Raw genomic sequence first — 14,747 nt, forward strand, 5'->3', positions numbered from 1 at the left:
ACTCTGAAACTACTTTGTTCTTGAAAAACACACTAGAGCAGAGCTAAAGAGAAAAATCTGTTCATTCATTTATTCTGAGCTTTATTCCCTTTATTGTTCTACTGCCTCTTTTAACGAGAGTGAATTATATTTATTGCTGTCTTTCAGTTCACAGTCCAGGTGTAATCAGTTGTATTCCAGAACCCTAACCCTAGCTAAAAGACAAAAAAACTTCATTTTTAACTCTGTTTAGAAAATCAGATGAAGCAGATGCAGCTAATTTGAGATAAAGTACAAATTCATGGCAGTGCTTCATCTGTTTTTCCAGATATTTGCTCTTGAAGCTCTTTGAAAGATAGTTTTTAATGGGTTTCAAAGGAGGGTTAGGGTTAGTAATTTTAACAGTTACTGGTCAGCATTGATTCATTTCAAGAAGTGTACAGATTAAACAACACTGAGCACTACTTGTAGAAAAGCAGAAGACACACACACACCCTCTCTTTCTCTCTCTTACACACACACACACACTGCTCTACATCAGCAGTAGGTCAGTGCAGTTACAGCAGGTTTCTATCTACGGTCTTTAAGGTGCCATTGACCACATAAGCAGGATTAACTTCTTGACTCTTCTCAGAAACAGCCTTTTAAATAGACATGAAGAACATAAACACTCCAGAGAAACTTTCACACGCTCTTAATGCTCTGGATCAGATCACAATGCTGAAAATTTTCCCTGAAATTTCTCTAACCCTAACCTGCCAAACACTTCCTGTTGCAAAGCAGATTTACGTTTTAGATTTCTCAGTATGATTCTCTCCCATATTGCACATAAAATGATCTGGTCGATTTCTCCTGATTAAACGATGTTCTCATAAGATCAACCATCAGTGGAGCGAAAAGGTTGTTGTGAAGTTACGTAAGATGCAAGAATAATGTAAGAATCCAATTTATTAAAACAAATAAGCAACATCTAGTTTTATTTAGGTGAATGTTACGTAATACCATGCTAACAGAACACTTTTTAGTTACTGGGAATGAAATTTTTGGTTTGACCCTAAATGAGAGATTTCATTTGTTTAAATAATCCTGACATTACAAAAAGACTTTTGTGACCTTGGACCACAAAACCAGTCATAAGGGTCAATTTTTGGAAAGATCATCTGAACGTTGAATAAATAAGGTTTCCATTGATGTATGGTTTGTTACGATAGGACAATATTTGGCCGAGATACAGCTATTTGAAAATCTGGAATCTGAGGGTGCAAAAAAATCAAACTATTGAGAAAATCACCTTAAAAGTTGTTCAAATGAAGTTCTTAGCAATACACATTACTAATCAGAAATTAGGTTTTGATATATTTACGGTAGGAAGTTTACAAAATATCTTCATGGAACATGATCTTTAATATCCTAATGATTTCTGGCATAAAAGAAAAATATATAATTTTGACCAATACAATGTCTTTTTGGCTATTTTTACAAATATACTCATGCTACTTATATCCAGGGTCACATTTCTAGTTTACTGTATAGGTCAACAGGTCAGAAAATCACTACTTTTCTACATTAAAAAAAATGAATCTTTGCACAGTCTTGATTATTTACAGATGTACAGAAAATTAGCATAATTAGAATGTTTCATGGCATCTGAGGACAAAGATCAGACTGTTGAATCATTAACTTTCTGTGGGTCCCTGCTGTACAAAACAGACTGAGAGAAAAAACAATGTGAGCGAATGACATTCATACAAAACAACAACTATCTGCTGCTGAGTGTTTCTGAGTGTTGAGTCATTACACTGGCCCATAACATGTGTATTCTATTGTGGATATACATCAATACATGCCATACGTATGGCTGTGATTATTCTTCCATTCCAAATTAAAGTTTTGTAGAATGTTAATTTATTTGTACATTTTAGTACATTAAACTCTAAAACATGCTTAAATATGTACATCGCTCCTGTGGCATTTTTAAATCTATGAATTAGACTTCATTCACCTGCTTATTTTGTGTCAGAAGGCGCCTTCTAGCGGCCAAACTGGGTAATGCACAGGCTGTTGTGAACTACTCACTGTAATAAAAAAAAAAAAAAGTTCGAGCAGTGTTGAGTTTTGGGGACTGCAGCAGCAGCTTCTTCACAGCACCATTAGGCAACATGTGATATGACTGTCACGCTACAGACTAGTTCAGCACTCAGATATCACGTTTTAACCTTATATACTAACAGATCAATAGGTATGTGTATGTGTGGGTATGGGTATGTGTGTCTATGTCACCTCGACACCGTTATGAGGAACTCTCGATTGCCATTAGTTAGATATGCTTATCAATGTAATCCACTTAACGAGAGTATCTTATTATTGTCAGTTTTATTATTCTCGGAAACAGAAGGCCTATAGTTTTCCGGCGATGCATCACTCTCGTAGTTTGAGAGGTGCAGGTGGACTCTTCTGTCACCATCAGCAGCAACGATCAGACCGTCTGTACATGAGTCGTCCAGCAGAGGTCAGTGTCGCGCCGCTGATGAGCGCTTTAACGCCTTGAGACGCGCGCGTGAAACTTGGCTTGAGCTGCAGTGACGCTCGAAGTTAATTGATCGCGTCATTAGTTTGTATTGAAAGAGAAGGTAACGAAAATAAATAAGAACAAATATATTGTTTTACATTTAGAGTTTAATACTTTTATACTAATCTGTTTAAGAATTTGCAGGCATGTTTTATAGTTTCCCCAAATGCGATTTAAAAGGTGATATCACGTTATTGTATTGGCTTAATCCGCCAGCACTGTGAATAATTTGACCTTCACAGAAATACATTCGTATAAAAATGCCAGAAATAAAAGCAGCAAACTATGTTGTAGCCATTATCAATTCTCTTCACACTGCACGGTACTTTATCGTGCGTGTTTGCTTTCAACTGATACCTGATCCGAACACAACAAGAACACCAAGTACACTTCAGCTACTCTTACTGCAGATCCTGGCGCTGCTCTAATAAAATGTGCGATTATGAATTATTGTATAGATCTGCCATTTTTTCCAGCAAACAGATTCGAGTTTATTAGCAGACGTCATTTAGACACGAGTGTTCGGTGTAGTTCTGATTTCAGTGTTCCGTGAACAGACTAAGCGCGCGAGTACAGCTGGTCTGGGGTCAGTTACGGTTCGTCAGACCACTAGTATTTTTTTTGTCATGCGATCATGACTCTGATTGGTCAGTGGACGTCCGTTTTCAGAATGAGCAGACGGACGCAGCTGGCCGATGACCAGAGGGGACGCGCCAAAGACCAAAGGAGAGAAATCGGAGGAAACTGATATTGGCACACCTCTCCGTTTGCGCCCACAGCAAGTCTGCTGCTTCTGATGGAAAAAAAAAAATACTCACGCGAGTGACCACAGGTGACAGACAAAGCGCGCGCACGAGAAAGCGCAAAATCAGGCGCGCGTAAGACGAATGCGAATGGGGGGGAAAGCTCCGCAGAAGTGGAAATGCAGAAAGTAAAGCAGCCGAAGAGAAGAGACTAGCACGTCACCTATGAGAGGCGTGAAAGCAGCGAGCAGAACAGACGCTGCCTGAGCAACGCGAACCGTGCGCGCGCGCTGGACACCAGGAAAGTTTGTGCGTAAAAGGCAGACAGGAAAGGAATGAAAGTACAGTGTGAAGGGCAGCTCTCTTGAGTAGTAAACGGGCATTTCGACAGCCATGGAATCGGACGGCTCTGCCGGCTTGGCGAAATCAGCCGCCCTAAAGTTGTCCGAAATGGGCGAAAGAACTAAACAGCTCGGCAGCGCGATGCAGGACCCCGACCGGCAGAGAAGGCTCATTCTCGTGATCGTGTGCGTCGCGCTTCTGCTCGACAACATGCTCTACATGGTGATCGTTCCGATCATTCCCGATTATCTCGCAGACTTGGAGAGCGAGCAGGCGGCGCGTGTCCACGCCAACTCGTCGCTGGGCAGAGCGAACAGGGACGACCTGGACATACAGATCGGGGTGTTATTCGCGTCCAAGGCCATTCTGCAACTCATGGTCAACCCCCTGTCGGGAACCTTCATTGACCGCGTTGGATACGACATCCCGCTGCTGATCGGACTTCTGGTCATGTTTGTTTCGACCTGCATATTCGCTTTCGCCGAGAACTACGCGACCCTGTTCGCGGCGCGCAGCCTGCAGGGTCTGGGCTCGGCGTTTGCCGACACGTCCGGGATCGCGATGATCGCCGATAAATACACGGAGGAAGCGGAGAGGAGCCGCGCGCTTGGCATCGCGCTCGCGTTCATCTCGTTCGGGAGCCTCGTGGCGCCTCCGTTCGGCGGCATCCTGTATGAATTCGCAGGTAAACGGGTCCCCTTCATAGTTCTGGCCTCTGTGTGCTTGGCAGACGGCTTTTTGCTCCTGACTGTGATCAAACCTTTCTCTAACAGGACGCGCGAGAACATGCCGGTCGGGACGCCCATTTACCGGCTCATGATCGACCCGTACATCGCCGTGGTGGCGGGCGCTCTGACCGTCTGTAACATCCCGCTGGCGTTCCTCGAGCCCACCATCGCCAACTGGATGGAGAACACGATGAACGCCACCAAGTGGGAGATGGGTCTCATCTGGCTGCCCGCCTTCTTCCCGCACGTCTTGGGGGTGTATGTCACCGTGCGGTTAGCCGCCAAGTACCCGGACCTGCAGTGGTTCTACGGCGCCCTGGGCATGGTCATCATAGGGGCCAGCTCCTGCACCGTGCCCGCTTGCAAGACCTTCGGCCAGCTGATGTTTCCCCTGTGCGGCATCTGCTTCGGCATCGCTCTGGTGGACACGGCGCTCCTGCCCACGCTGGCCTTCCTGGTGGACGTGCGCCACGTGTCAGTCTACGGAAGCGTCTACGCCATCGCAGACATCTCGTACTCGGTCGCCTACGCCATGGGACCGGTAGTAGCGGGTCAGATCGTGCACAACCTGGGCTTCGTTCAGCTGAACCTTGGCATGGGCCTGGTCAACGTGCTTTACGCGCCGGCCTTGCTGCTGCTCCGGTGCGTGTGCCAGCTGAAGCCGTCCTACTCGGAGAGAAACGTGCTGCTGGAGGAAGGGCCGACGGGACTCTACGACACCATCCGAATGGAGGAGCGCAAACTCAAGCGAAAGGGCTTGTGCGCCACGACGACTAACGCGTGTCCCGTGGACGAGAACGGATTCTTCGAGCGCTCCAAATCCTACTCGGAGGAGGAATCGTCGGGACCCGAGTTCACTTAACCCTATACCGAGCCCACAGAGAAGCATCTGACACGACGCATTTATTTTAGTGAGCCAGAGATTATATCGCAAACATGCAGCATCTGATGTGCAATATTTATTCCCTCCGTCATGACTGTGTCCGCTCAGAGAAGTGTGCATTCGATGACTTAGAAACTATAACATTTGTCTCCGAGCGACATTCTGTCCTGTAGTGTGTAGAAGATGAAGTGAGTAGATGAAGTGCGTAGCTGCGTGATGTAACTGCACAAAACCCAAATAAAACCAGTGGTCATATTTCCATACGTGTGCCTTTTTACTGACTGATTCACTGCTAATAAATGTGGCAAATTAAAAAAAAAAAAAAAATGATAATAATAATTCTCACAAGTGCTAAGAACCTTTAAACGACACCCGAGGAATTTTGAGTCCGTCTTGATTCGTTTCATTACTTTGAATGGAAAACGAAATATATAATCTGGACCTGTATAAGGTGGGAGCACATGTACGAATATTGAAAAGATCATTTATTGTAGCAATAAAAAAAATGACATCTTTCCTCCTATATTTTTTGCAACTGAAATATCAGTTAGAGGCTATTCACCACACAACTGAACATCTTGAACGATTCACCGTTCATTATATCATATGATGAAAATAAACAGGTTATTAATCAGCATTCACACTAGTGAAACCAAATTTGGGGTTGGAAAAAGATGTAAAGAGCATAAAAGATGCTGGCTTAAATCATAACTTGGTGGAAGAGCAGCAGCATCTCTGGAAACACCTGCAGCATCAGTGCGTGTAACGGGCGCGGATGGGCGGAGTCACGGACACGCGGACACTGACCGCGACTGAAAGACAGTTGACGCGCCGCTGGAGAGACAGACGCGTGACGGACAGACACCGGTCAAACAGGTGAGCGGCTCTCTGTTATACATGAGCTTACAAAAGTTTATAAAGGAACCATTTCTATTTGAATTAAATTCTCTAGTGATTAATATTTGTGGCACACTTTTACAACACTTTTGCAGTTTTTCCACTGTACAGCCGATTCAAGCGGCCATTGATGATTTTCTCATTTTTTGTTTTAATTCTCAGATTATTTGTTTGTTTAATTAATTTGTTTAAATAAGAGCGAAGAAAGTGATGTTTCGGATGTTTTGCATCAAATCTGCTAGACTGTACCTGTAGCTCAAAGCATAACATTTAGCGTCTAATTTCATGTTGTTTAGTCTGTTTTACTTACCAATCAGTTAGACGTAGGCTGATTGAAAATAAAATAGGGAAAATTCTATAATTACTCCCATTTCTGATGAACTTTATACAAGCGTTCAGGTCCATCCATCACACTAAAACAATCGCTGCTCTAGGAGAACTGAGTCCAGATATTATCTGATAGATAAAGTGGGGGATGTTGCATCTGCTTATTCCTAATGTGGTTCAGATGTAAGGATGTTTCTGACTGATGGTAATGTTAAGGATGTTTGACAGTCTCCACAGGACAGAGTTTGCCGTGTTGAATCAAACTCAGGAGCTCATGATGCCCGTCCTGAAGAGAGAAACAGCCGAAGCCCACAGCGACTGCAATGTAAGCAAATAAATATGTATTTATCAGTTTGCTGTGATTGTTGCTGTTGTTACCAAAAAGACAAATTAGGTCTACTTACCCTACAGATGTGCTGAGCTAGTCTTGATGTAACATCATGACCTGTTGTCATCTGGGCAAATATAAGAGGCTCATCTTCAGAGGAGAAAAGCTTAGTTCTGTCCAAAGATCTGAAAGAATCAGCTGTCATCTGATTTTACTGTCCCTGATTTTCCTTCCGATTCGAAACAACAGATTTCATACTTGTGATTTACAGCATGTATGAACACAATGTGAACACAATAGAACACAATGTGCATTTTGTAGTATTTTAAAACAGGCAAAATCAAAAGCTAGAAAATCTCACATGCTTTCTTTGATAGAACTGAACAATTTTTTGAGAGATACTGTGTTTCTGAACCATATTGGTGCACCATTTGCATTTTGTTAATCAAAATAGTATTTTTGACCAGCAGGAAAGGCTTTTAAAATCTTCTCTCCGTTTGTCTCAAAGCTATTCCTATAAATTATTAAAGCAAGAGCTGATAACACAAAACATCAGAGAGACGCTCAACAGTTCCTGACTCATTAATGTTCCTCCACCGGAGGGCAGAACCGCCGGTTCCACTGTCAGCGGGCCGAAAACACCTTCCAAGAGCCTCAGTCTGAAAGACTCGTTTGAGAAATCAGAAAAAGTTTTAAGTGCATAAATCTCTATCTATCTATCCATCTATTAATCTATTGGACTGTTCTGAATAAGACTCATTCTTCTTCTCTTGTCCAGATGCTGCCCAAACTCCCTGTTCCGGACCTGCAGCACACACTGGACGCCTACCTAAGATCCGTCAAACACCTCGTTTCTGAAACGCAGTTCCGGAAAACCAAAGCTCTAGTGGAGACTTTTGGCAAGCATGGAGGTGTTGGAGAAAGACTGCAAAAACTGCTGCTGGAGAAAAGAGAAAAGACCGAGAACTGGGTACAAACACGTCTGAACTATTACAGGAACGGCAGGCGTTCGGTCACAGAGAGCAGGAGTGACACAACACGATCTGTTAACATACTGAACCTAGAGTGGCAGCACCGGACGCACCGATTTATTATGAAAGTCCCATTAAAATAGATGAAGAAAAATAATGAGTAACTGATCTGTGGCTATTGATCCGTCTGCAAGGAAACATCACAGCTTTTAATGTGACAGCTGCACTTGATAAATAATAGCACTTTACTAAAACAATATTTTATTGTGTCTTATTTGTCCCTCAAAGACAGTGTAGCTTCACGCCTCAAACGAGTTTAATTAGAGCTCAGGAAATGATGAGCTGATGGCTTCTGCTGTGTTTGTCTCAGGTGTACGACTTCTGGCTGGAAGACATGTACCTGAGGAACAGAATGGCACTTCCCGTGAACTCCAGTCCTGCGCTGGTTTTCCCCAAACAACCGTTCAGAGACGTGAAAGACTCTCTGGTGTGAGTAAATAAAGAGCACTAATTAATTCACACGCACATATTGTCAATGAAATTCACACAGCAGCGTCTGGTTTCTCTGCACTGGTTTGTATTTTCTGCATCTCCTCCATCTCTGTGTCTCGACGGTGGACAGTCACTGGTGAACAAACTGGTAACTACAGAATGTTTAACAAGTGGCTCTCTACACACTTCAGTATGCGAGTGCTCAAGGTGAGACAGACATGAAAGGAAGTTTGTGTTTGCTTCAAGAAACATCCACCACCAAACGGGCCTTATTTTCTGTATGTCGACTTCATTAAGTCACCCTGTCTCTGGTGGTCTTGAATGAGGCTTTCTAACGAGAGAAGGGCGTCTGTAAAATGTCTCCATCTCTGTCTGATTCCTTGGTCAAATGAAGCTGAATTTGGTATCAAATTGGTGTTTGTCTCTTGTGTTTGTCCAGGTTTGCTGCTCGTCTCATTCTGAGCGTTTCTCAATACAAGTCGGCGGTGGACGGGTAAATCAGCGTCCTTTATCTAATTCGGTGGTTAGAGTTTAGTCTGCGTCAGTAACACACGAGTGTGTGTGTGAGTGTTGTAGGAAGACTCTGCTGGTGGACGTCGCTCGCGGTCAGAAGGCCGACACGCCGCTCTGTATGGATCAGTACAAGCGTCTGTTCAGCTCTTACAGACGGGCCGGACTCCAACAGGACACGCTCATCACGGCAGACGGCACGTCTGACACGGGACACGTCATCGTGGCCTGCAAAAATCAGGTATGTGGTTTAGTAGTGCTGAAGAATTTGTCTCTTGTGTTTGTTTGCTGAAATGATCAGCCTAATAATGGATAAATGACAGTCGAGAAAAGGCCACTTTTAGTCCTGATTCTACAGAATCACACATTACAGTCCAGCTGAACGGAGGACGAGCGCTGAAGAATATCTGCGGTCACCTTAATCTGATCCGGCTAATCACGGTCGAATCGAGGCTCGAGAGGCTCTTAAATTAACTGCAGGTCCATCGACAGACGCTCTTCAGTAGGTCCTGCATCACAGCGTCTCGCCGGCAGACGTCACGCTGAGCCAACGGAGCGCTGCGGTCTTGAGGGTCGTTTACCTGGAAATGGCTCAGGAAGCGTCTCTAATGAGGTCCGGTCTGATAACTCGATAACCCAATCAGAGATGTGGAGCCGCGGGGAGCCGCTGACACCGCCGCTGTTTGTGTTTGTCCCACTGAGATCCGGCGCCACAAAAACCACTGAACAAACAATAAAACGCTGCTCGTTGGGCAAAAATCACACTCATCATTTTTTCATTAGTATGTTCTGCATCCTGTTGAAAAAAGTATTCTGTGCATTTACTCTTCCTTAAACCTTCCCTAGTCTAGCTAGTATCCCTAGCCCTTACTTGTCCTTACCATGTTGTATTCTTAATTTGAGAGTTGCTTTGAATAAAAGCATCTGCCAAATGAATGAATGTGAAATGTAGCATGTAGGGGAGTGTGTATGTAAGAGTTGATTTCACTAATTTCACTGAAACTCACTAAAAGCTCAGTAAAAACACTAGCGAACGTCTCGGTCTTTCTGCTCGCTAAAGACCCGCGTCTCGTTCTCAGTTCTTTGCGCTGAATCTGTTGGAAGGATCCTGTAAACTGAACGAGGCGGATGTTCAGGCTCAGCTGGAGTGGATCCACGAGCAGACGCTGAATGCTGAGCAGAACCAGCCGGCCGTAGGACTGCTGACTGCCGACGGCAGGACAGACTGGGCCCGAGCCAGAGACGAGCTGCTGAAAGGTCCAAAGCAACACTGCATGGACACAGTGGGAATAGCTAGAAAGACAGATTAATCAGACAGCTTACTTTCATTGCTCAGAGCCAAATTTCACCGTTATCCAGAAGTGAAATCACGTTTCCCATGATCCTGTGTGAGACGGAGATGCATTGTAACTTGTGAACAATCTGTCGAGCAGATCCAGTGAACAGAGAGTCCATGGAGCTGATGGAGCGCTGCATGTGCGTCGTCTGTCTGGACGATCCCACGGGACTCGAACCCAGCGACGCGAACAGAGCTGCACTGATGCTGCACGGAGGAGGACACGATAAAAACGGGGCAAACCGCTGGTACGACAAACCCCTGCAGGTAAAATACGGCCGCTCAGTAAATGAAAACATTCGAATGCTGCTGTGTGTTTCAGATGAGTTTAATGTTAAGAGTCACTGGAGAGCGAAACGCCGTGACTCGATGACACGAGTTTGTTTGGTGGAACATCCAGCAGGAGTATTTGGGAAATTTTTGTGATTCTGTTTAGTGCAGGAATGTTCATGTTCAAAAGAGGAGACAAGTCACCGTTATTTATATAGCGCTTTTTACAATGGAGATTGTGTCAAAGCATCTTGACTGTAATAAACAGGAAAATAGTGTGCCGAAAGAACCAAAAGCCCATTGTTCTCCTCTGGCCAGACGCAACCATGAGTGAACATCCAATCGGTCTGACTGAGGAGTGAATGATGACGTCATGGAAACGTTTGTGTGTCGTTTCAGTTCGTGATCGGTGCAGACGGCGTTTGCGGGGTCGTGTGTGAGCACTCGCCGTTTGAGGGCATCGTTCTAGTGCAGTGCACCGAACACCTGCTGAAAAACATGTGCGTAATCCACACCGACGAACCAGCTAATCGCACGAGCGAGCTAACTGAAGCTCTTTCTGCTTACTAATGGCTGAAGTTACTTTCTGAAGCTGTGAACCAATTTGAGTGTCTGTGAAATGATGGAACTGAATGATCGTCTCTTCGCTGTAGACGCTCCTGTAAGCAGAGCTCCGGTCGAAGCCCGTCTGAACTTCCTCGTCCACGCAGATTAGTGTGGAAATGTTCCCCTCGGATTCAAGGCGCGCTGGCCTCCGCTGCGGATCACCTGCACAGGTGAACGAAAACTGTCTCACAGACACGAGCAGCTTGTCTTTGTGCCTCAGTCAAAGTGAACGTGGTGTTTATAATTCACCTTATCGTGTTCACCAACCAGCCTCTATGAAATGTAATGTACAAAATATTGTAATATAAAAATTTCAGATGTTATCCCATTAAGCAGCTAGTTGTTATCAGTCAATCCAGTGCTCCAGTGCTGATCTAGTGACAGTTAATTATCAACAATCACTTTTCAGTTTCTCGTTTTGTTTGAAAGCTTCATCCTGCAGGCATCAGCCGTGTTTGACTGACACTGAACGCTCTTCTCCCTCTAGACTCGTGAGGAATCTCGATATGAACGTTTTCACGTTTGCGGCTTACGGGAAGGAGTTCATCAAGCAGCAGAAGATGAGTCCAGACGCCTACATACAGCTGGCTCTACAGCTGGCCTTCTACAGGTGAGGAGCGATTTTTACATTCTCAGTGCCGGACTCTACGTCACCTTGCTGTTTTTCAGATGTCACAGAAGACTCGTCTCCACCTACGAGAGCGCTTCTCTCCGTCGGTTCCGGCAGGGACGCGTGGACAACATCCGCTCGGCGACTCCGGAGGCTCTGGCGTTCGTGAAGGCCATGACAGACGGCAGAACGTCCACTCAGGTTTCACGATTTTTCTATTTTCTACCATAAACGGACCAAATACATAATATCCAGCGTTACACTCTTCATTTCAGGACGCAGAGAAGATGGAGAAACTGCGAGCGGCTGTAGATGCTCAGGCAAGAATCACAGCTCTGGTGAGAGAATACAGACATCTGACGTCAGTCCTGTTAGCGCTTTCGTACGTGTGCTGACGACCCGTTTGACCGTCTGCAGGCCGTCACAGGGATGGGGACGGACAATCACTTACTAGGACTACGTGAAATTGCCAAGGAGGTAAAAAAGGAGGCGCCAGACATTTTCTCTGATGAAACGTACCGCATCAGTATCCATTTCATCCTGTCGACCAGTCAGGTGAGAGCAGCGCAACCCATCCGGTTCTACTTGATCCGCTCCGAGCGGGATTCGAAGCGGCGTTTCCGGCATGGGAGGGGGGCACGCTAACAAGGACGCTAAAGGCCGCAGCCTGTAGCATCAGTCACTTGGCGCCTCTTGAGATCAGTGGAGTGAAGTTTACTCACACCGTTCTTACCAGCCGACCTCGTTACAGCAGCATACTGCATACATGCAACACAGTACAGCTTTTTCTTAGTAACTGTAGTTGTAATGGTCTTTGTCCTCTAACTGCACCATATGAACAGCAAGTGCATGATGTGAGAATGCAGCCACTGACCAATCAGAGCCTCCCAGATCATTTCCTCTTCACACACACCATGGTTTTATTCCCAATTATTTTAGTATTATTAAGTGAGTCACGGCTGCAAATGTAACTATAGTTGACTAGTCGCAGCAGGATCTTTAGGGTAAGGGTTTAATCGGTACCTTCCTGATAGTGAGACGATGCACATCACGTGTGATGTTTCTCCTTGCAGGTCCCCACCGCAGAGGAGATGTTCTGCTGCTACGGGCCGGTGGTTCCTGACGGTTACGGCGCATGCTACAACCCACGGCCCGCTCACGTGCTGTTCTGCGTGTCCAGTTTCAGAGAGAGTAAGGAGATGTGTTCAGGGCTGTTTGTGAAAGCGCTAGACGAGGGACTGCAGGACATGAGGAACCTTTGCACTAAACACACAGATCACAAGAGCACGCCAAAATAACAGCAGCACGCTTCGCTATTTTCATAGATGACCAGTACTGTAAATGCTGCTTTTAGATTAGAAACCTCTCTGACCGGAGACTAAAGAGATATGTTCGCTCTTCAGAGAAGTGTGCATGTCCACTACATATATATTCTATACACTGGCATATATACATAAATACATATATAACAATATTAGCATGTTAACATATTTACGTAACTATACTTTTAGAATAGTTAGAAACTAAAGTATGCATAAGTTTGCATAGTTTTTAGTCTGTAAAGCAGACTTTAAGACAAGTAATATTGCTAATATCACTATGACTAGTGAAACACACACATATGTAATACACAAACACATACATGTAAAACACATACATACTTAACATACTACAAGAATTGATGTATTTAAAAAACAAAAAAAAATACTTTATTTAAAAATATGAATGTGAATATCTGTGTGAAAGCACATACTGCGTGTAGAAATACTACAGTGTGTTTATTAGAGTGGATATAATGTATTTTTGCGTGCTCAAACATCATAGACATAGGGATTTTAATTATATTTTTAAAATGTGCAATAAATTCAGTTAAAGTGCAATAAGTTAAACACTGTGATATTTGCACTAGAGACACGTGCACTAATAATCATCATCATTACTATGAACTCCTGACTCACAGGAACACACGTACGCAAGTAAATACTTGTTTTTTGTCTTGTTTTTTGTTCGACTTCTTATTTATATTATGTAATGCTGTCTGCCGGATTCATTCTGTATTATCTTCATGACCGTCTGTCAGATAAAAGTCTTCATGATTGCTCATAACATGTATTTTTGTAAGATCTATGCATTTTGCTCGTGTAATTTATTGGTTTGCCACTATTGTATTAATGTGTTGTGTCAGTAACGGAAGGAGATTCTGAGCTGTCAGTTGTATGAAATATAAATAAATCAAATATGAATAAATTATAGTTACAATGAAATAAACTGATAAAGGCCTGAAATATCATTAACTGACGCTCACCTGCTGTGAGAAACTATTAGAACATCACACACACACACACAACAATCAGATCAAACATTCTGAAACTAGTGAAGTCAAAGGGTCATTTTCTCTCCCTGTGCCTCATTTTTTATTTACACCAAAACACAACATGGGAAATTCTGAAGAGTAAAGGAGGAGCTGCGGCTCACACGCACAGATATTCACACATTTGAGACGTTAGCGATCATTGGTTCTCTGTTCACTTTCACTGTCTGGAAATAATCAGCATGAATAAACTGCTAAACTTCACCTTTTGTGATTCACACACAGTGACAAACTTCAGTCTGATTCACACTGACAGGAAGAAGACAGCAGCTGGACAGGAAGACATTAGTGCAAATGTCTGAATATATTTGTGATCCATCCAAACTTAACAAGCCTTGATTATTTCACAGCTGTAACTCATAAAATAAAGCAGAACATTGCTCATGGATGTCAGTTTAGATCTACATCGAAGCGTGTTAAACGTCAAATGAACATGGTACACTGTCTTCACTGCTTCTCTTAAAGGGGTCATCAGATGCAAAGTTCACTTTTTCATGTTGTTTGAACATTAATGTGTGTTGGCAGTGTATGTATAAATCTACCCTATAATGATAAAAATCCATGCAGTGGTTTTTAATTAATCTGTAAAAATAATATTCCCCTTTTCAAATCGAGCCGACAGAGGCCGATCCCACCATAGTTGATTGACATGAGCGTCTTACCTCAGACCCGCCCTACATCAGCTGTAACAGTCCGACCTCCTTTGTTTTGATGAGCAGGGATGTAAGTTGGACAAGAATATCTCCGATTGAGCGATTGAGGTGTTGTGTTGCTGGATGTAATAA

The 14,747-nt window shown here is 43.9% G+C and overlaps 2 protein-coding genes across 2 annotated transcripts; both read left to right on the forward strand.

The window, feature by feature from the left end:
• The first annotated feature begins 3,268 nt into the window (after positions 1–3,268).
• slc18a3b (solute carrier family 18 member 3b) lies at positions 3,269–5,509 on the forward strand. Its single transcript, XM_051124621.1, has one exon. It carries the CDS (start codon positions 3,685–3,687, stop codon positions 5,221–5,223), a length of 1,539 nt encoding a protein of 512 aa, XP_050980578.1. The 5' UTR covers positions 3,269–3,684; the 3' UTR covers positions 5,224–5,509.
• Positions 5,510–5,613: 104 nt separating this feature from the next.
• Positions 5,614–13,838, forward strand: LOC127173758 (choline O-acetyltransferase). The gene is made up of 15 exons (XM_051123705.1): positions 5,614–6,120; positions 6,697–6,793; positions 7,575–7,766; positions 8,138–8,256; positions 8,699–8,752; positions 8,836–9,010; positions 9,849–10,026; positions 10,203–10,372; positions 10,775–10,875; positions 11,029–11,151; positions 11,469–11,591; positions 11,651–11,792; positions 11,867–11,929; positions 12,009–12,146; positions 12,665–13,838. The coding sequence occupies exons 1-15, from the start codon at positions 6,020–6,022 to the stop codon at positions 12,887–12,889; spliced, it is 2,001 nt and encodes a 666-aa protein (XP_050979662.1). The 5' UTR covers positions 5,614–6,019; the 3' UTR covers positions 12,890–13,838.
• The last annotated feature ends 909 nt before the right edge of the window (positions 13,839–14,747 follow it).

Source organism: Labeo rohita, chromosome 12, assembly GCF_022985175.1.
Source record: "Labeo rohita strain BAU-BD-2019 chromosome 12, IGBB_LRoh.1.0, whole genome shotgun sequence".
NCBI classification, from domain to species: domain Eukaryota; kingdom Metazoa; phylum Chordata; class Actinopteri; order Cypriniformes; family Cyprinidae; genus Labeo; species Labeo rohita.

What these genes read in the sequence shown, in the direction of transcription:
- slc18a3b (XM_051124621.1), top strand. Translation starts at nt 3,685, where the DNA reads ATGGAATCGGACGGCTCTGCCGGCTTGGCGAAATCAGCCGCCCTAAAG.
- LOC127173758 (XM_051123705.1), top strand. Translation starts at nt 6,020, where the DNA reads ATGGGCGGAGTCACGGACACGCGGACACTGACCGCGACTGAAAGACAG. An exon ending in AAGCCCACAGCGACTGCAAT is followed by an intron (nt 6,794 to 7,574) that starts GTAAGCAAATAA and finishes TCTCTTGTCCAG; the next exon opens with ATGCTGCCCAAACTCCCTGT. An exon ending in GACGTGAAAGACTCTCTGGT is followed by an intron (nt 8,257 to 8,698) that starts GTGAGTAAATAA and finishes GTGTTTGTCCAG; the next exon opens with GTTTGCTGCTCGTCTCATTC.